Source organism: Trematomus bernacchii, unplaced genomic scaffold (assembly GCF_902827165.1).
Source record: "Trematomus bernacchii unplaced genomic scaffold, fTreBer1.1, whole genome shotgun sequence".
NCBI classification, from domain to species: Eukaryota; Metazoa; Chordata; class Actinopteri; order Perciformes; family Nototheniidae; genus Trematomus; species Trematomus bernacchii.
Window position 1 is genome coordinate 639,868 of NW_022988082.1, and position 22,111 is coordinate 661,978.

General features: G+C 42.7%; 1 protein-coding gene across 1 annotated transcript; it reads right to left on the reverse strand.

The window, feature by feature from the left end:
• Positions 1 to 249: 249 nt before the first annotated feature.
• si:dkey-9i23.16 (uncharacterized protein LOC571915 homolog) lies at positions 250 to 22,021 on the reverse strand. Its single transcript, XM_034120895.1, has 6 exons — positions 21,874 to 22,021; positions 10,711 to 10,832; positions 10,381 to 10,491; positions 3,615 to 3,671; positions 3,159 to 3,332; positions 250 to 768 (listed from the first exon to the last, which is right to left on the reverse strand). The coding sequence occupies exons 2-6, from the start codon at positions 10,792 to 10,794 to the stop codon at positions 661 to 663; spliced, it is 534 nt and encodes a 177-aa protein (XP_033976786.1). The 5' UTR covers positions 10,795 to 10,832; positions 21,874 to 22,021; the 3' UTR covers positions 250 to 660.
• Positions 22,022 to 22,111: the final 90 nt, after the last annotated feature.

Consider the following 22,111-nt stretch of genomic DNA (forward strand, 5'->3'; position numbering starts at 1 on the left):
CATTAAGCAGGTTTGAGGAAAGATATGTGTTAGAGCCAGTATGGAAAGACAAGGACAATATGTTTGAATATTTACAGTGAAACATTTTTGTCATGTATTTATATTTTTTGCACCCCCCACCCCCACAGTCATTAAAAGGCGCCTACAGAGCCTGAGAAAACACACACACACACACACACACACACACACACACACACACACACACACACACACACACACACACACACACACACACACACACACACACACACACACACACACACACACACACACACACACACCTGAGAGGAGCAGTGTGTAGGATCATGGGTATCTCTTAGTAGGAATATCATATAAAATTGAGTGGGTTTGAGTTTAAGTCCTTGCCTTTTTTTTCTTATTATTTTCTAGAAAAATATTTAATATATCTCACAGTTATTGACTATTTAGTTTATTTAATCTCGTCACATCGACTGTGTATGCTGACTGAGTAAGAAGAACTTATTTACTGTGTTACCATCAATGAAGTCAGGACACACTTTGGTCAGAATATAACTTATCTGATCTGTTTTATATAAAGAAAACTCACTACAGTGTCACCAAGTCCACTTAACCAGAAATCTGCAGGTTTGACACTTATAACAAATAAACTAGTTTCAATGTTTCCATGTTCTGTGTGTGTCAGTCTCTCTTGAGTGCTCTGTAGGCGTTCATGGACAGCAGGCCGTGCAGCAGAGCGGCTGCAGTGTTGTAGAGCAGCAGCAGCACCGTCATGCTCCAGCAGTAGGCCTGCAGGGAATCAAAACACACATCATCATCACCATTCTTTCCCCCAATTCTTCTCATAACCTGTAAAGCACTGTGTCTCAGGGCTTCTTGACATTTAACAACCTATTAATGTGTCATACCCACTTAACGGGAAGAGACTCAACTAACTGACGATATGAACCATTTTTAGCTAAACGAAACACAAGGGTAACACCAAGCCTCTGAATTAGCACAAAGCGAAAGTGTGCTATCACACTATATTTTATACTCAGTGGCGAGCCGTCAGGGCCCTAAGATATTCAAAAAAATAATATTTTAAACATTTTTTTTAACATATTATTTTTTATATATTTTTTTTGTTACATTTTTCATTAGTTTTACCAAAATAACTTGATTTAATTGTATTTAAAATAACATTTCCAAAGAAATAAATCCTTCGAATCTGCCTGTTAAGTTTCTGTTGGAATGTGAAGGGTTAAATGCCGACTCTGCGAGTTACTGTGAAGACGGGAGAGCTTGTTGGTCCCTCTGTACATTCACAGAGGGCCAGCTACTCAATGAGAGAGTAATGTCAAATGACAGTACAATTGACCAATCATATCTTCCCTCTAAATGGGTGGGCTTTATTTTCGCGGACTTTATGACAAGTTCCGCCCGCTGTGAGGTTTATGCAAGTGGTGCAGTGACGCGTCCTAAAACCCGGAAGTAAGCTGTGCTCGGGTTCCCTCGACAGAAAAGCAATGGGATTTCTCATGGATGTAATAGCTCGAAATAAGGTCTGTGGAAAACGAATGACCATGTCATTTCAGTGATAGTGATGACATCGTTGCGAAATTATTTACCGAGTCATTTTCAAGATTGAGTTACAATGATAAATTGGAGTGGCAAAGGATCAGCTGCATGACCCGCCATCAAGTGCTTCATCCAAAAGGACAGGAGGATGGACTTTGTGTTTAAGTGATATGATCATCAAAGGTAGGCCTAAGTCATTTTCAATGTGGGCCGCCGTGCCGACTTCATTCATTTGTAATTGTTACTTGGCTGTGGGTGCCCTGTCATGATAGGTGTTTAGATAAATGGTGTTGTTTTGTGTGGTAGAGGGTCGCTGTCATTGATGCGTTTTGCACCCCGGGCCGTTGTTTTGATATTCCGCTGAAGTATACGCTGAGACGTAATAACTCTTCTTTTTTTTCGAGGGAAGGGGGGGGTCAGAGGGCCTAGGTATAAATGTCACGACTCGCCTCTGTTTATACTTCATGCAATCTGCACAAACTAGATATCATATGAAAGCTGAGATTCCACATATTCCAATGGTATAAGTATCATCACTGTGCGACCAAAACTCACGGCAGGAAAGACAACACACAACTTCACTTTACGGGGCCAAAACGGCAAATACGTCTTACCTTTGCTGTTTTCTGATCAAAAGTTGTGTTCAAGGGCATTAAAACGCATATAAACGCTGCTGAAGGTTAATACAATGTCTCTGTGTCCCTTTGAAATGATTACTGATAATCTATCATAACATTTATGGCAATAAACCTATTTTTCATTAGAGTGTAACGGAGCTTTCGGTTTTGGGCAAACTGCGTGCGCATCACTCTCACCCCCTCGATTCTATTGGCTCTAACGGTTAAAAAGTTGTGTTAATCATCAAAATCGACCAATGGGTTCCAGAGATACGGCAAATCCACCCAAATGACCCCAGAGGTGGTTTTTTGTTTTGCTAAATCTCTCTAAAAAGGTCAAATGTCACTTGTTTAGCATCAATCTTGATACAGGGTACTTATTATATGTTATAGTTTGGATTCCTAAAGCTTTTAGTCTACTAACCCATCATCCAAGGGTGGTTTTCACTATAAGTAAAACATAATTTTTGGACGGACACTATAATTTACAGTTTTTTACTATGTTCAATCTGAATTTACTTAAAAAAATTCTATATTGATTCTGACTTTTCTACATCCAACTCACAGGTTTATCATTGCTTTGAGAAAAAAGATTATTAATTTTCCCCTTTTAGAAGTGAAGTTATAGTCATTTGTTCTGGGTATGTCATTTTCGAGCCTGAGACCTGAAAAACAGGCTCAGGGCTTAACAGGTTTGGAAATTCGTTTTTTTTTTTACTGCTTTCGGATGTCTTGTCTTTCAATTTCTACTTTTTGGAAACAGATGATGATCCTGCTAAACAAAATGTGTAGGTATCATAAACATGTGCAACGGATCTTATTTCTCCAACCCAAATAAAAAATTCTGTTGCTTTTTGTCGATGGATCTCTTGCGATGCAAACTTCATGGTCTGCGTAAATCTGCATCATCACTGCAACACTATTATCGGTTTTTATTTTTCCTTTTCTTTATCTCTACTGGAAAAGAAGAGAGAAGTGAAGTTTAATAAAAGCAGCACTGACCATCAGGAGTTCCCCGGGGCAGCCGTAGTAGGAGCCTATGTGTCTATATTCATGGTCAGCAGCGGGAAAACAAGGCTCCCTGCTGTGTGCACTGCTCAGGCTGTAGCAGTAGATGCAGAAGGCCAGCAGCGCCCCCAGCAGGCCAACAACATTACTGCATGCACAACCACAGAGCTGTGGGGGGGACAGTAGAGTTCCATCAATGTGCACAGAACACCCACACACTTGTATTAGTGTACATTTGAATAACTTACAAAATATTATTACAACTAAAGAATATTACAAAAGATGCACAAAGGCTTCGTCTGTATTTTTATGAGTTTTTATTCTTGGGTTATACACTGCAACACATGAGTCTAACTAAAAATGTTTGTCGAGTGAATGTTGATACAAAGAAAGCAAAAGCGTGTATGATATTTCAGATATTGGTAAGATGAAAATGTGCTGTGAACATACCAGTAGTCTGCTGGAGTTTCTCTCGTTGGCAATGGTAAAGGATCCTGCCGCCACAATCTGCAAGACACAGATCTTTTCATTAAAATATATTGTCAATGCAAGGAGTGATTGCTTTAAAGTTTGAAATAAGGAATTACTATGAACATTTTTCATTTGTGTATGGTATGAACATGAGGAATCATTACAGCTGCAAATAACCCTCTAAATCTTCATATGGACATGTGACTATTGTACTGCTGAAGGTTGCTCAAATGTATATATTGCTCCGGAAAGTATTCATACCCCTTCACTTTTTCCACATTTTGTTATGTTACAGCCATATTTCAAAATTGATCAAATTCATTTGTTTTCTCAACATTCTGTCATCTCTCGCAAATTATGTTAGTTTAGTGTTTTTGTCTTTGTCTAGTGATTTCCCCTTTATTTTTGAATAGTAACCTTCCCTCTCGTTTCAGATACTCTGACCTCCCTTCCTTGTGTGTCTCCCACTCCTGTGATTGTCGACCCCGCCCCTGATTGTTTCCACCTGTTCCCCATTACCTGGTGTATTTATTGTCCTCGTCTCCCTTTGTCCTGTGCCAGTTTGTTTCCTTTCTTGTGACAATCTACCAGCGTATCTTGCCAGGAATACTCCCAAGCAGAGCTTTGAGCCACGTCTTGTCTGAGTATTTTCTTATTCATGCTCCTAGTGTTTTTCCTCATTGAAGTGATTTTGTTTTGTTAGTGTTTTTCCTCATTAAGAGTAATTTAGTTTTGTAGTTGAGCTTTGGTTTGAATAAACCTTTTTTTGTTAAATCCTGTGTGTATCGTGTATTTTAGTTCAAACCCGTTTATTCAGTCGTAACAGTATGAACTGGCCTAAACATGAACTCAGCCGACTCTGAACAGCTGAAAGCGGCGCTTCGCTCTCAGGGAGGCCGCCTCGCTCAACAGGAGGATCATTTAACGGCCATCCAGCAGGGAATATCGCACGTCACAGACAGCCAGAGGGAGTTCGAGTCATCTGTAACAAACCAGATTAACCACCTGGCGGGGCAGGTTCACCACCTGCTCACTCACCTCAAGGCTGAGCCCTCACCCCCACCTCCGGCCGGACCCGAAGCGAATGCGGACCCGGCGCCCGCTTCCCACACCGTGTCAATCCGCCTGGCTCCGCCTGAGAAGTTTTCCGGGGAATCCCATGACTGCCGTCCCTTTCTGGTGAATTGCAGCCTACATTATAGTCAACTTCCGACAGCCTTTCCCACGGAGAGATCCAAGGTGGCTTTTATGATTTCCCATCTCACCGGACGAGCGGCGGCGTGGGCTACGGCTGAATGGTCACGTGACTCGCCGATATGCAAGTCTTTGGGACAGTTTACGGACTCCCTGACGAACATTTTTGACCAAACGTCCCCAGGCAGAGAAGCAGCTCGGGCCCTTTACAAGTTAAGTCAAGGAAGACGCAGTGTGTCAGACTACGCAGTGGAATTTCGCACCATCGCGGCCGATAGTGGCTGGAATTCTTCTGCTTTGTTCGATGCCTTTATTAATGGACTTTCTGACCCTATTAAGGATCAGCTGGCGCCCTTGGAGCTGCCTGTGGAACTAGACTCTGTCATTGCCATGTCCATAAGGATTGATAACAGACTTGCTGAGAGGAAACGGGAGAAGGACAGGGCTGCACTACCCTATTTCCACCCTAGAGGGCACCCCTACTCTTCTCACTCTCAGGAGACTACCTCTTTCCTTCCATCCCAGAGATCAGCGTCCCCCAACAAGGCCGAGGGGCCAATGCAGCTGGGACGTGCCAAGGTGTCTACGGAGGAGCAGCGGCGCCGCCTGCTGGAGGGAAGATGTTTTTACTGCGGCCAACAAGGTCATCTTCTCTCTGGATGCCCGGTAAAAGACGGGGCTCACCAGTGAAAGGGAGGGCATTGGTGAGCCGTCTTTCTACGGCAGACTCTCCTCCCCGCAAGTTGACCAACATAAAGGTAATCTGCCATGAAAAAAGTAACTCTCAAAAAGTGTTAATTGACTCTGGGGCTGACGAAAGCCTGATGGATTGGGGATTAGCACATGAACTGAGACTTAAAACTGAACTTTTGTCGTCCCCTTTGAAAGCAAGTGCTCTGGATGGCAAACTTCTATTTCATGTCACACACAAGACCGAATCTGTCACTATCATGATTGATGATCATTGTGAACTCATGTCGTTTCACCTGTTTAATTCTGCTCAACATCCTCTCATCCTAGGTTTTCCCTGGCTAACCAAGCATATGTTGATTGGCGGTCAGGTAAAATTAAGGGGTGGGGGCAGGAGTGTTCACAGGATTGTTTTAAGTGTGTGGGAAACATGGCAGTAGGAGGGGTTTCTGGGGAACGTAGTACCGATCGGGTTACTAATACTCAACATAGCCTGGACCGCAAGACTCAAACCCCAGATTTAACTTCTGTTCCTCCCTGTTACGATGACCTGGCCAAGGTATTTTGTAAAGTGAGCGCCACCTCCCTTCCTCCTCATAGGCCGTATGATTGTGCCATCAATCTGTTACCTAGGGCTCCAATTCCGAAGGGTAGGTTATACTCCATCTCGGGCCCTGAGAAGGAGGCTATGAAGGAGTACATTGACACCTCTCTTTGTGCAGGTCTGATCCGCCCGTCTTCCTCCCCGGCTGGGGCGGGTTTTTTCTTTGTGGGAAAAAAGGACGGATCCCTTAGGCCATGCATTGATTATTCTCCTTACGGTTAAGAACAGGTATCCGCTCCCCCTCATGGCTACTGCTTTTGAACCTCCCCAGGTCTCTGAGGGTTCATCCCACTTTCCATGTGGGACGACTGAAGCCGGTAAAGGAAAGCCCCATGGTTCCCGCAGCCAAACCCCCTCCACCCCCCCGAATGCTCGACGACGGCCTGGTCTATACGGTCAAGCGCCTGTTGGCGGTCCGGAACAGAGGCAAAGGGAGACAGTTCCTGGTTGACTGGGAGGGTTATGGACCAGAGGAACGCTCCTGGATCCCATCAACATTTGTCGAGGATCAAACTCTCATTAATGACTTTTTTCGCCAGCACCCTCAGGTTCCTGGGCCGTTAGGAGTCGTCCCTAGAGGGGGGAGTACTGTCATCTCTCGCAAATTATGTTGGTTTAGTGTTTTTGTCTTTGTCTAGTGATTTCCCCTTTATTTTTTAATAGTAACCTTCCCTCTCGTTTCAGATACTCTGACCTCCCTTCCTTGTGTGTCTCCCACTCCTGTGATTGTCGACCCCGCCCCTGATTGTTTCCACCTGTTCCCCATTACCTGGTGTATTTATTGTCCTCGTCTCCCTTTGTCCTGTGCCAGTTTGTTTCCTTTCTTGTGACAATCTACCAGCGTATCTTGCCAGGAATACTCCCAAGCAGAGCTTTGAGCCACGTCTTGTCTGAGTATTTTCTTATTCATGCTCCTAGTGTTTTTCCTCATTGAAGTGATTTTGTTTTGTTAGTGTTTTTCCTCATTAAGAGTAATTTAGTTTTGTAGTTGAGCTTTGGTTTGAATAAACCTTTTTTTGTTAAATCCTGTGTGAGTCGTGCATTTGAGTTCAAACCCGTTTATTCAGTCGTAACACATTCTAAACCCATAACCCCATAATGACAAAGTGAAAACGATTTTAAAGATTTGAATACAAACGTGTTAAAAATAATCAAATGAAATATCACATGTACATAAGTATTCATACCCTTTGCTATGACACTGAAAATTGTGCTCAAGTGCATCCCGTTTCCACTGATCATCCTTGAAATGTTTCTATAACTTGTGACCCTGTGGTCAATTAAATAGATTTGACATGACTTGGAAAGGAACACACCTGTCTATATAAGGTCCCACAGTTGACAGTGCATATCAGAGCACAAACCAAGTCATGAGGTCCAAGGAATTGTCTGTAGACCTCAGAGGCAGGATTGTATCAAGGCACAGATCTGGGGAAGGGTACAGAAACATGTCTGCAGCATTGAACGTCCCAACAAGCATAGTGGTCTCCATCATTTGCAAATGGAAGATGTTTGAAACCACCAGGGCTCATCCTAAAGCTGGCTGCCCAAACCAAACTGAACATCAGGGGAGAAGGGCCTTGGTCAGAGAGGTGACCAAGAACCTGATGGTCACTCTGACAGAGCTCCAGTGTTCCTCTGTGGAGATGGGAGAACCTTCCAGAAGGACAACCATCTGTGCAGCAGTCCACCAATCAGGCATTTATGGTAGAGTGGCCAGAAGGAAGCCACTCTTCAGCAAAAGGCACATGAAAGCCCCCATGGAGCACCTAGAGTACTCTCAGACCATGAGAAAAACAAATTGTCTGGTCTGATGAAACCAAAATTGATCTCTTTGGCCTGAATGCCAAGCATCATGTCTGGAGGAACCCGGGCACCGCTCATCACCTGGCCAACACCATCCCTACAGTGAAGCATGGTGGTGCAGCATCATGCTGTGGGGATGTTTTTCAGCGGCAGGAACTGGGAGACTAGTCAGGATCAAGGGAAAAATGAATGCAGCAATGTACAGGAAGATCCTTGATGAAAACCTGCTCCAGAGCGCTCTGGACCTCAGACTGGGGCGAAGGTTCACCTGAGGACAACGACCCTAAGCACACAGCCAAGATAACAAAGGAGTGGCTTCGGGACAAGTCTGTGAATGTCCTTGAGTGGCCCAGCCAGAGCCCAGACTTGAACCGGATTGGATATCTCTGGAGAGATCTGAAAATGGCTGTGCACCGACGCTCTCCATCCAACCTGATGGAGCTTGAGACAATCTGCAAAGAAGAATGGGAGAAACTGCCCAAAGATAGGTGTGCCAAGCTTGTAGCATCATACTCAAGAAGATTTGAGGCTGTAATTGATGCCAAAGGTGCTTCAACAAAGTATTGAGTAAAGGGTGTGAATACTTATGTACATATTTGAGTTTTTTATTTTTAATTAATTTGCAAAGATTATTTTAAAACTTTTCCCACTTGGTCATTATGGGGTATTGCGTGTAGAATGTTGAGAAAACAAATGAATTTAATCAATTTTGAAATATGGCTGTAACATAACAAAATGTGAAAAAAGTTAAGGGGTATGAATACTTTCCGGAGGCACTGTATACTATATATGTATACCTATCCTTTAAAGAAAGGATAGACCATACATTTGAGCAACCTTCAGCAGTACAATAGTCACATGTCCATATGAAGATTTAGAGGGTTATTTGCAGCTGTAATGATTCCTCATGTTCATACCATCAGTAGGAATCTGTGTAGTAAAGACGCTTAAAGCAGCTGGGGCGTACCTGAGAGTGCCGAAAGCCACTGATAAACCTACCTGGCATTATGTGAGTACTGCCTAAGTTTGATCTCTACAAACTACCAGTCTTCAAACAATGTCAATATACAGCATGTGACGGTTAAAACATGATACATATTAATGTTTTATTTTTATTTGGGCAACTAACACCTTACTTTATTAAAGCTGTGTAAAAAAATCTGTCCTCAGTTCAGCCTTCAGCCTCAGGAGTAGAGCCACAGTGTCAAAGTACTTTAAAGGTCACCCATTAACCAAAAGGCACTTTTTGATGTCTTTTATACATAAATATATGTCCCCGTGTGTAAGGAGACTCACAAAGTATCATAAAATACAACCCTCTCTCTTTTCCTCCTTACCCACATCTCTAAAAACGGAGGCACAACGGAGCTGATATAGATTTGCTGCGTCATGTTGACATTACCAAAATCTGGGCTGGCTTTACGTTGAACTCCTGGCAACATCTCGCCCAACCTATCGTCCCCTATCAGAAACGTTGCTGTATCAGAAACAATATGGACGTGTTCTGGAAGAAATATGGTCTGTGTTTACATTAGCAAGCATCGCTAACACTCAGAGCTAACGCTGTACTGGAGAAAATATGTTTAAAGAAGCAGGAAATAAAAGGTACTGTCCTTGTAGTAAACCCGCGAGAGAGAAAGAGTTTGAGCTCCATTCTGTTTCAGAAATAATCCTTGATGTGGTTTGGAACATGATATGGCGTTTAATCACGGCAGCGTTTAGCTGAGTTTCTGCTGGTAGACAGCCTTCTCTTCACAGAACTCACTGCTTGCATGCGGCAGCTCCAAAGGGGCGTGGCCAGCAGCAGCTCGGTTACATTTAAAGGGCCAGACACAGAATCAGCACTTTAGTAACAGGGCTGAAATAGAGGGGTATGAGGCATGCTACAATGGGTGATCTGTTTGGTATTTTCAGCAAAACACTTCAGAGACATGTTTTTATAGATATGTCCCTATAATATATTGTTCAAATATAGTATAATATGGGACATTTAAAGGTGGGGTAGGTAAGTTTGAGAAACCGGCTCGAGATACACTTTTTGTTATATTCCATGGAATGCTCTTAACATCCCGATAGCAATGAATATCTTAAGTGCTTTGACACAAAATAAGGAAGTGGCAGATTTTCTCCGGTTGTGTATTTTCAAATTCTAGCGCACTCGAGCTGGTTTCTCCAAAATTACCTACCCCACCTTTAAGATCAGACTGATGTAGTCCTAATGATGATCCAGTATACTATATAAGGAGCAGCGAGGTGGAGACGGTGCAGCTGTGCAGCTGTCAGCCTTACATTAGACAGAGATTGAGAGAATTCTAAATTACCTAGATTTATGTTGACTGAAATGTTTATGAAATATAATGTGCAGACCATCTGCAACAGCTTTTCATGTTTTGTTTTATTTGACCCGCTGACCCAAAGTCATCCTAAGACATAAAATGACGAGATACATACTAGGATCCCTAAGACCAGCGGCAGTATGAAGAGTTTTGGCAGAGTCTGGTCAGCGTAAGCCAGAGGGACAGATAACAGCACCTGGAACAGCCCCAACAGGATGGTCACCACCTACACACACACACACACACACACACACACACACACACACACACACACACACACACACACACACACACACACACACACACACACACACACACACACACACACACACACACACACACACACACACACACACACACACACACACACACACACACTTATATTTGATCAGTAGTTAGACTTGAAATGTAAGTGGGCTCCACCAGAACTGTGTGTAGATCTCACCGCAGCACTTTCAGGGTCAAACCAGGCGTAGAGACGATGGAACCTGGGTTCACCTGCTGCCACTGTACCCTCAGAGGATATCATACTGCCAGACAGGAAGTCAGATAACCAATAGAACTGTCCTGAAGTGAAGATACAAATCCATTCAGTTATACTCAAACCAAGCACATACCCCCTGGATGGCAGAAAAACAGTACAATGTTTCACTGCATGAATAATGTCCAATTTCATGTGAAGAGCTCTGAACCCCAAATTGCTCTAGTAGGCATGTCTACGGGAAGGAAGTGTGTAAATCAAATACTGTGCAATTTAATGTTTGAGTGATTAGATCTAATGATATGGTCTTACACAGGTACACAGATATACAGTGTGTTCATTCTGAATGTTCTCACATTATAATAGGTAAAATATATACAATGAAATGGTTTATAAAAGTGTGTTGTACTGCAGAGAAAAAATATTTTCCGATGAAAAATGTTTGTCATTCGAGGATAGTGTTTGAACACTGCCAAATCAAAACCAGAGAAAAAGTGTTGCAAACTGTACGAGAAGAGGTTTTTTTTAAAACAAAGACAGACCACATGATCATGAGACACACCACTAGACAGGGGGAGGACAGTGGGAAGCCAATAAAACTGAGTAGTGTCTTGTGTTTGTGTATTCATGTGTGTTTCTGCAGTGTGTGTATCTGTTTGGACAGAGGAGGAGACATTGAGAAATAGAGAACAGAATGAGGTAGTGAAAGGGGGGAAAAGGGAACAGAGAGAGCGTGTGAGTTCATCAAAACCACATGTCACAATCCTCTTAGGAAAGACAAGAATGCTGCAGATGTGAGGGAGGAAGAGGAGAGGAGGAGGAGTTTGGAAGAGAAGGAGAGAAGAACTGTGTGTTCTGAGGGAGAGAAAGGGGGAGGGAGTTAAATAATGGAATTGTTTTTGTCGTGGCTTCCTTCCTTATTTTCCCATCAAGCCACTAGACGCCTTAAACAGACATTTTTTACTTGTTTTCTTTCCTTTATATTTGTGTTACTTACAGCTGATGAGTTGCTCATCCGATGGTTTGGATGATATTATGCAATGGGTTTGCTCAAAATAAAATAACAAACTTTTACACATGCAACAAAGAAAAGAGGCCTTCACAATAGTCAAAACAAAGAGGCAAAACTCAAATAAAATAACAAACAACTTAGGTATTCTTTCTTGCTTTCTTTCTTTGTTAAGGCTTATACAACTTGATAACTTAAATGGTAGTTGAACGGTTAAAAACGGTGTCTCGACGGCATCTTTCTAGCAGGATGCCCATCAATGTCACTTTAGAGGAGGTGCAGTGGGAATTGTAGTCTTTTATACTCTGGTTGACTACAGACGTCACGATTAGGTGGCCTTTCTCATTCAAACAAAATAGTGGCTCTAACAGTATTTTTAAAGGTTAAAGGAGAGGTGTCATGCTTTTCCGGTTATTACCCGTCCCCTTGTGTGTTATGAAGGTTTTTATGCATGTAAACGGTGTGCAGAGTGAAAACCCTCAAAGTACACCCTGTAGCGAGTAAAACTCTAACACAGAAAATACCTCCCCAAAACGCCTCGTTGGAGATACGTCATTGCCCATTGTTTACTTCCTGGGTATCGCTACGTAGGGAGCGATACGCCCAGAGCTATGATGCGATACGGTCATGCGTTACCCGGAACCAAATGGACCAATCCGTGGAGCCGTTACGTTACGTCCGCGCAGCCGTTACGTTAAGCCCCTGCTGATTGGTCCAAATTGACCAATCCACGGACTTCCTCACACACACATCTGTGTGCAGGGAGCAGGCAGCTCAGCTGATTTCTCCTCCCTGGCTGCAGGCTGATAACAGACAGTTGGGATCGCGGCGAAATTCTCACTGCAGACCCATTCTCTCTGCAGACCCATTCTCACTGCAGACCCATTCTCACTGCAGACCCATTCTCTCTGCAGACCCATTCTCACTGCAGACCCATTCTCTCTGCAGACCCATTCTCTCTGCAGACCCATTCTCACAGAGTTTATCAACCTTTTTCTTACTCAATATCAAGCCACACTTATTGTTTTTACTTCGGCTGTGACTTTGTGTGTGCTCAGGATGAGTTTGGCTGTGTTTCGCTATGTATGCTAAACAAGGAAACAACACCTCCACGGAGCTCAGCGCGATTCACAACGTCCCGACCAATCAGAGCACACTGTGCTCACAGGGAGGGTGGGGGCTGGAGCTATTGGAGCTACAACGAGCCGTTAAAGGCAGAGAGTGAAATTCAGTGAATACAAGTAGTTTACAGAGATGCTGTTTGAGAAACCAATGTGAGTTTGGAAAAATGCACAATATAAATCTATTCTAGTAGACCTCAACAATGGAATTATGATCAGTGGAAATGGCCATGACACCTCTCCTTTAAGGTGCAGCTACATCTTGCTTGCCGTCTGATCAGAGTGAAGTGACGCTTTGGAGCCAACATGAATATGTGAGATGACCACAACCTCTTCACCCTGATTACGTGGTGGTGGCTTTCAGGGGCTTCAGTTACAATGACTTTAAGGTGGATCAGATATTAGATAGTTTTGTTCAGCTCTATTTTTCCCGGTGTATGACTTCATACAAGCTTAAAACACTAATCACGTTAGCTACAGCAAAATACCCCTGCTAATTAAATCCATGCTATACTTTAATACTGCCGCGTTATTAATACGTCTATTGGATGTGTTTCAGTGTTTGACTGCCAGTGGCCGTGACCTTTGTGTGTTCTTCAGGGTGGGTTTTGTGATTTGGGGGCATAGCATCTGTCCATGTTCTTGATTTTTCACCTTTTCTATTTCTATTTAATAGGGATGCTCCGATCGCGAGAGCCGATCGCATGACGTAAAATGATGACGTAAAATACATGACACCTTTCTCTGTGCGCGGCAAAACAAGCTCGCGAAAATGGCTTCACCAGTCTGGCAGTATTTTAAGGTGTCCGAAAATGACAATAAAATAGCGGTATGCAACGTGTGTGAAGCAGAAATCCTGCAGCTCCACCCGCTGTGACGGACCGGTGAGTGGAGCAAAACACACACTAAGAGTTAGACCTAACACACTTAGTTATTTTATCTACCTCTGGAACAAGCTAAACTAGTTATAAATATATTTATTCTTCACTGTCGGGTCACTCATTACTGGATCAGGGAGCTGCAGGAGATACTGACGGGCTGTCAGGAGAGGGAGGGATGGAGAGAGGGAGAGGGAGAGAGAGAGAGCGCTTCCGCTCATTTCTCCCTAGTTATTATCCAAAGTTAATGTAAACTTGAATAATGTACTTCATTTGAATTTAATAATTATCTTGGTTGTTGTTTGTGGAAGCGCCAGTGAATGAGCCCCATTAACTGAGTTTTAAACATCACTTTAAATGGAAGATCCCCATAGGCCCCGCCCACTCGATCGGATCGGCGATTGGTATCGGCTGATAAATTGGCGATCGGAGCATTCCTACTATTTAATAAGAAAACAAATATTGATACAGCACAACAACCGTATTTACTTATCATCTTTCTATTCTAATGTAATGCTAGATAGTTTAATGAACACTATTGAAATACATTTTTAGGGCCTGAGCACCGACCTATTGAATCCGTCAAGCTGGACCAGAAAATGAACCGCCTGTGGAGAGTAAACATTTAGCAGAATTAGATTTTACTGGCAGGATAGTCAAAACTGGTGAAAAATATAATATTTTAGGAGGTATCTATCTCTGGGTGTCGGCAACAATAGTGACCCCTACAAATGCGGCTTTCACACGAGCGCTTTTCCCGTTCTAGCTCCGAGCTAGAGCTTTTCTGGTTCAGCTCCGGTTTCCCTTTTCTGCTCCCGTTTTGTTCACACCGCCCAGAGCCCGACTGGTGCTGCAGCTGCTGCGTCATGACGTCACCGTTTACGTCGCTGATTTTCTCCCCAACGGTGTTACGGCGCTCACTACAACAACAACAACAACGGGGAACTGCGTCGGGTCGATGATCGTGTTGCTTTTAATCATATGAAGCCAGATTAAATTAAATAACGACTTCTCCAACCTTATACTGCCGTGGTTCATTGTTTATTAATGTGTTTCAGCGGCATTTACCGACCGCTGCAGTGCTGGCTGCTCTTCCACGGGAGTTTATTCTCCCGTTAGCTCCGGGTTAGCTCACATGGCAGCGGCCGCTCTAAAGTATTCACTGTCTGACTGTCACACAAGCAGCTGATACATATCCCCAGTTCCCCTTAAGTGAATGTGTGTCAGTCTGAATTGACGCTGTTTGGCATCACAACGCTGTTATGAAAGTTTATCTGGTATAAAATGGGTGATGTTAGCATAGCAACCGAAGCTAAACTGACTACTTGCTATTGCTATCCTATTGTGGCATAAGCCGTTTTCTACATTTTACCGGCGTATTTTTCATTATGATTCTACTTGTGATAGTCGGACATGACAACCTGTGCAGCCCATGTATTGATTCCATCCGATAGCTGCTATAATCAAAAACAAAACGTCTGCCTGCTCTCCACAATGATCAATAACAGTGAACGGATGGTCAAAGTAAGGTACAAATAAACAGAATCACACGAAGCCTGGTTAGTGTTGCCTGACTTTATAAAGTGTGTTTTTTTTTATAAGTGTGTGTGGTTGCCTTCTAGTCACTTTGCTCAGCGCTACTTCTTGTAGGCTGGCATGACGAGACTCTTCAGTCGACCCATGTTCAGGGGAGGTGGGTTTAGTTTCCTGCACGCCTCGACGTAAGAGAGACATAAGCAACGCCGCCTCTTAGCTCAGGAATCTTGCTTCGAGACCGACAATTTTTTGGAGCTGGAAACGAACCGGATTCCGGAGCTAAAAGGCAGCGCCGCTGCGGTGTGAACAGGAAAAAACGGTACTTTTCAGGCTCTAGCTCCGAGCCGGCCCTGAAAACACGTTGGTGTGAAAGGGGCAAAAGATATTGAAAGGCAGCCCCTCTTCGTGAAATGTACCTACAAGTCTCAAGTCTGAAATTGGAGGATCTCCTTCGAACCCACTCAACGTAGCGTGGCGACGAAAAATCCCCTTTTGCCATCAGACAGAATGTTTCTGGAACCCAAGCTTTCAGACTCCAATATGCTCCAATGTTTTGCTGGATGATAAGAGTCCAAGACTGAAGAGATGTGCATGCCAATATTTACATATGGCCATTATCTAAACCAAACAGGAAGTCAGCCATTTTATATTAAGTGTGATTCATTTCTTTATTTTTTGCTTACATAAAAAATAAAAGATTCAAACTCCTCCTACAGAATAAATCCAATCCTAGCAAAGCTTATTCTCAAAGTCAAAGTCAACTTTATTGTCAATCTTCCAGTTTGTGTGTACAGACAGAGAGATCGAAATACTGTTTCCCACAATCCCAAATATAAAAACAAATGTATATAGAATATAAAAATATGTGTGCAAATAGTATGAATATACACATTAAGACACATTTTTACATGTGCACACATTAAGACCTAAATAAAAACACAACAATCAATATACAAAATAACAGTCACTTCAATATTTTGAATGTGCAAAAATAAATATTAGTACAAGATTGTCCATAGCATGTGCATTATTGCAATATTGTCCATAGCAGCGTAAAAAGTGTCTGGTGCTGGATTTGAGTGTCTGATGCCCCTTTCACACGCGGTTCCAGGGCCGGTTCGGAGCTGGAGCTTGAAAAGCACCGTTTTTTCCTGTTCACACCGCAGCGTAGCCGCCTCTAAGCTCCGGAATCCGGTTAGTTTCAAGCACCAAAAAGTTGTCGGTCTAGAAAGCAAGCACCGCATGGGGAGAGAGTTCAGCCTCCTGACAGCCTGGTGGAAAAAACTGTTCTTTAGTCGGGTGGTGCTCGACCTCAGGCTGTGGAACCTCCTCCCTGAAGGCAGGAGGGTGAAGAGGCAGGTGTGGTCACCAGCAATACTGAGTGCTCTGCGGGTGAGGCGGGTGTTGTAAATGTCCAGGAGTGAGGCACCGATGATCCTCTCAGCTGTGTTCACAATGCGCTGCAGGGTCTTGCGGTTCGATGCTGGGCAGCTTCCGAACCACACCGTGATGCAGCTGCTGAGGATGCTCTCGATGGCGACTCGGACGAAGTAGAGGCGCTGCTGGGCTTTCTTGGTGATTGACGTCGTGTTGTTACTCCAGGAGAGGTCCTCGGTGATGTGCACCCCCAGGAATTTAGTGCAGCTCACCTGTTCCACAGCAGTACCACCAATGGTCAGTGTTGGGTGTCGTTTCTCCTGAAGTCAACAACATTTTATTTGCTTCATGACTTGCCGCTCAAAGCACTTCATGATGGTGGAAGTCAGCGGGGTAGTCATTGAAGCAGGAAGGTGATGACTTCTTCGGCACAGGTATGATGGTGGTTACCTTGAAGCACGAGGGAACAACAGCCTGGCTCAGGGAGATGTTGAAGATGTCTGTGAGGACATCTGTGAGCTCAGCACACGACCAGGAATGTTGTCAGGCCCAGAAGCTTTCCGGGTGTTAATCCTTAGCAGTGTGCTCCTCACACTGCCTGGGGACAGACAGATAGCCTGGTCGTTGGGTGGAGGCGTTGTTTTCTGCGCAGGTGTGCTGTTCTGTGTTTCGAAGCGTGCGAAGAAGCCGTTGAGGTTGTTCAGCAGAGAGATGTCACAGGTCTGTGGTGGTGGTTTGTAGGGGTGTAACGGTATACGTATTTGTACCGAAAATATTTGGTATGGGCCCTTCGGTTCGGTACACGTGTGTACCGAAGTGTACCGAACGAATATAACGTTAAACGTAAAAAATTGAGAACGTGAACAACTTTTTGGAAGTAATCCCAGGTGCTGCGTCGCAGCATTCAGTGTAATTGGCTCACTTTGGGTTCAACGCGTCATAGAGCGACCAAGTCATTTCATTGGACGAGAGGCATACTATGAGAGCTGGTCACAGGGATGCGTTCAAATTTAGTCAGTAATTTGAGGAACTGTCGAAATGGCGAACGCAGATAAAGTTGAGCTCGAAAATCCTCCAGCATCATTGAAGTCTCCGGTTTGGGAACATTTTGGTTTCGCAGTTACGTACAAGGATGACGGACAAAGACAGGTGGACCAAACCAAATCTATTTGTCGGCATTGTTCAACTAAAATTGGTTACGCGGCTGGCAATACATCAAATTTGCACACTCGTTTGAAAAGGCATCACCCGAACATGAATATCACCGGTACCAAAAGAAAAAAGACTGAAGTGCAAACCCAACTCCCACTAGCATTTAAGCCTCCAACACTCGCAAAAAGTTCAGACCGAGCCAAAGCTATTACAAACGCCAAATATCCTTATGTTGCCATGTTAGCAAAGCGCTACCTGGCTGTATCTGCTACCTCTGTCCCTAGCGAGAGGGTGTTCTCCACAGCAGGAGACATTGTTAGTGCCAGCATATCTGCCCTTTCGGCAAGCAATGTGGACAAGTTAATTTTTCTTAAAAAAAACATGAAAATACAATGACAAGCAAGTCCTAATTTCAAGCTGGCTGCTTAGGTACTAGTACAGAACAGTTCAAATACAGATTATTTCAGTTAATCGAAATGCTGCACCTTAATTTCTATTTTATTATATTTTGTATTTATTTGAGTGAATATTCACAGTTTAATAATAATTAAAAACCCAAAACTAATATTTTATGTTTTGTGAGTACTAGTACAGTAAAGTTCAAATACAGATTATTTCAATTCATCGAAATGCTGCACCTTAATGTCTATTTTATTATATTTTGTATTTATTTGAGTGAATACATTATTCGCAGTTTAATGATAATTAAAAAAAAAAAAAACATTTTATGAGATCTCGCAAAGGCCTTCCTCCCCATGAAACAGGAAGTGCCTGTTACTTCTGATCTGCACCCAACTTGACAGACTTGATGAGAATCCAGGCCTGAGGACATTCACAGCCAATAGTGTGCCTATCCCCTTACACTGTGTCCCCCTCTCATAATACATAAACCGTTTGTCATAAGAACTTGTGGGAGGCATCCCAGAGTTCCTGTTTCATTAGTGACGCTTTGCACACACAATACTCAAGCCCTGTACCACTGTATTATTGCAGTAAATACTTGTTTTTTATAGTTCTGTAAGTTCACATTATTTACAATTTGTTTTATTTAATTTACTTTTTTTTTTTCAAAAGAACCGATAAGAGTACCGTTATCGGTATCGATAAAAGTAGTAGTGCCGTTAAAACGATACCCATCCCTATGTGTGATGCAGTAAAATCTTACCGCTGACTTACGTTAGCGGTATCGTAAAACCGTGGGAAAATGTAAAATACGATGCCGAAGAAGAAGATTCCAGTGGCCCCAAGAGGAAGATTCTTGTATAGCATGTTTCTTGCCAAATATGAACAAATAAACAATAAAATGTTACCTTAGTTACAGTAACCCAGATTCTTGTATGCTTTATGTTGATATTTAATCATATTTAAAATAGGTGCAGCATGCACAACGTATAGTCCATGGACAAGTACTCTCTAAAAACTTTTTCTTACACTGTATAGTTCCTGTTGTATATAAGCTATACTTAAAAAATAAGCTCCTTCTTCACCAGCTGCAACAAGTGATGAACACATGTGGGAGTAGTACTCAGATCTTGTAGTAAAAGTAGAAGTACTCAGATCTTGTGCTTGAGTAAAAATAGAAGTACTCAGATCTTAAACTTGAGTAAAAGTAGAAGTACTCAGATCTTGTACTTGAGTAAAAGTAGAAGTACCAGAGTGTAGGAATACTTTGTTACAAGTAAAAGTCCTGCATTCAAAATGTCAACTCAAACTCAATTAAAAGTATAAAAGTAATAGCATCAAAATATAGTTAAAGTACCAAAAGTAAAAGTAGTCATTGTGCAGATTGGTCCATTTCAGAATAATGTATATGATATGTTTTATAATGATTGATCATGAAAGTGTTCTCAAAGCTGGTAAAGGTGCAGCTAGTTTGAATGACTTTGTATACTGCAGGGTAGCTTGTGAATTTACTCCAGGTGGAACTAAAGTCTGATTTAACACTTGATTATATTTCATATCATTCATCCACATCTGTGAAGTAACTAAAGGTATTAAATACATGTAGTGGAGTCAAAGTACACCATTTACCTCTGATACTGTAGTGAAGTACAAAGTAGCATAACATTGAAATACTCAAGTAAAGTACAAATACCTCAAAATTGTATTTAAGTACAGAACTTGAGTAAATGTACTTAGTTACTCATGTCCATTTTACAATGAAATTATATGAATCAATTATATGTACATTCATGATTCTGAAATGGGCCTTTGTGCAGAGTGAGAGCTTTTGTTTTTATTTTAACTTTTTAATGATTTTGTATCGCTTTGAATGCCTGACTTTAGCATGGTCCGGGTTATCTCTCTCAGAGGTATCAATATGTTTACTTCGTTAGCCTCTTGCCGTAACATTAGAACATGTTTCACTGTTCTAAACATGACCTTTCAAACATGTCAACATGTAGACCAGGGGTGGGGAACCTCCGGCCCCCGGGCCGTATACGTCTCGCGAGACCATTTGATATGGCCCTCGAGGTAATTTATAAACACACGCAAAAAAGAAAAATTAAAGAAATCTAGACCGCAAAATAATTAAAAAAGTGAGTGCCTGTTTTTCCTGGCCAAGGTCAGGGTCCTTGAACAGAACACGAGCCTAGCATGTCATCACGTGGTATATGTCTCGTCTGACAGGGGTGCAGTTCTGACGGAGAGCACCAGAACGCCGCTCCGGCAAAAATTGCAGTACCCATAAGGAGCCATGCCACAGTTTTTGTGTGGCTGTGTCTTTAGTTGAAAGCCCAGTGGCGATCTGTTCATCTGACATACTGATCATACAGTCAATAGATGAGAGTAACACCTACATCACTTCCGGGCAAAAATGACGGCCCTGCCCACTTTTGGGGGAAAACAACGCTGTCATTTGAATGGCTGTCAATACAAATTCTGAAGTTTTTTGAAAACCGTGGATTTTTGGATCTTGAAAGAGCTCGATTACGATGGCCAGTCAGGCAAACAATTACATTAGATCATTGGAAATCGACAATCAGTCTTGATATATGATTAAATTAAAATCAGTAGGCGAGGCTGTAATTTCTCCAGCTGTTACTCTCATGAGCGAGGCGGAACATAATAGTTTTATCATGCCAAAAAGCTGCTGTGTCGTTTATTGCACCTCAAACATTAAAAATAATCAAGAGTTCAGTGTTTCTGTACTTCCTCTAAGAACAAAGGACAGTAAAAGAAGAGCTCTGTGGCTTCAGGCTCGATCGCCGTTTAAATGACAGCGTTGTTTCCCCCAAAAGTGGGCGGAGCCGTAAAGTGACGTAGATGTTACTCTCATCTATGAAAATCGATAGCCTACTGCTATATTTAACCATATATCGAGCCCGATCAGTCAATGATACCATTCCTAGGTGAACTTAACATCCGTATGGAGTCAGATCAGTCTCAATATTAATAAATGCTCACAGAAGGATTCACAAATGTATTTTGCGATTTATATATAAATGACTCTCCACAACAATATCTCTCAATGCACTCACAAATATTTATTGTTGTATATAAATGTACAAAAAATGGGCATTTAAACTGCTTTTTATTAATTCAAAGACGGCTCTGAATTAATAATCAAATGTTTCCTTTCTTTACTACTGGATGAAATTACAAAATGTACCCATCATTTTCCTCATGCTACATAAAAGCCACATAAAAGTATCAAACCACCTGTTAAAATGCACCAGAATACAGGAAATCTATTTTTTTTCCCGCCCCCACACCCCCCGTTAAAAATGTCCCCCCCACATTCAGGATGCTTCCTACGCCCATGCATTTGCACATGTCTTGTGTCCATATCTTTATGTTTTGGTGGTCATGCCACAGCCGTGCACGTGCATGCATGCGCGAGTCATGGTGAGATATCTGGATTAAGAGGTTGCTTTTTCTTTGCACAGCATGAATGAAAGGCTAAATGAATGGGCTGTGATTTTAGTTTTTTTAAGCAGAGGTCAATAATTTGTACGGCCCTCGGAGGTTGTTGTTAAAATTGAAATGGCCCTTGAGAGGAAAAAGGTTCCCCACCCCTGATGTAGACAGTCCAAACAGCAGCGTCACTCACCCCCCCTCGGTGTGATGAGTCTGCGAACTGGGAGCACTGCGACACGGCCCGGAGAATAACGGTCTGGCGGCCCGGAGAATAACGGTCTGACGGCTCCTGTAGACGGACCGACAACAAGTTTCACAGGAAACTGGAGACTGGGCGGAGCTCTTCATCCTCTCACACACACACACACACACACACACACACACACATACATACACACACACACACACACACACACACACACACACACACA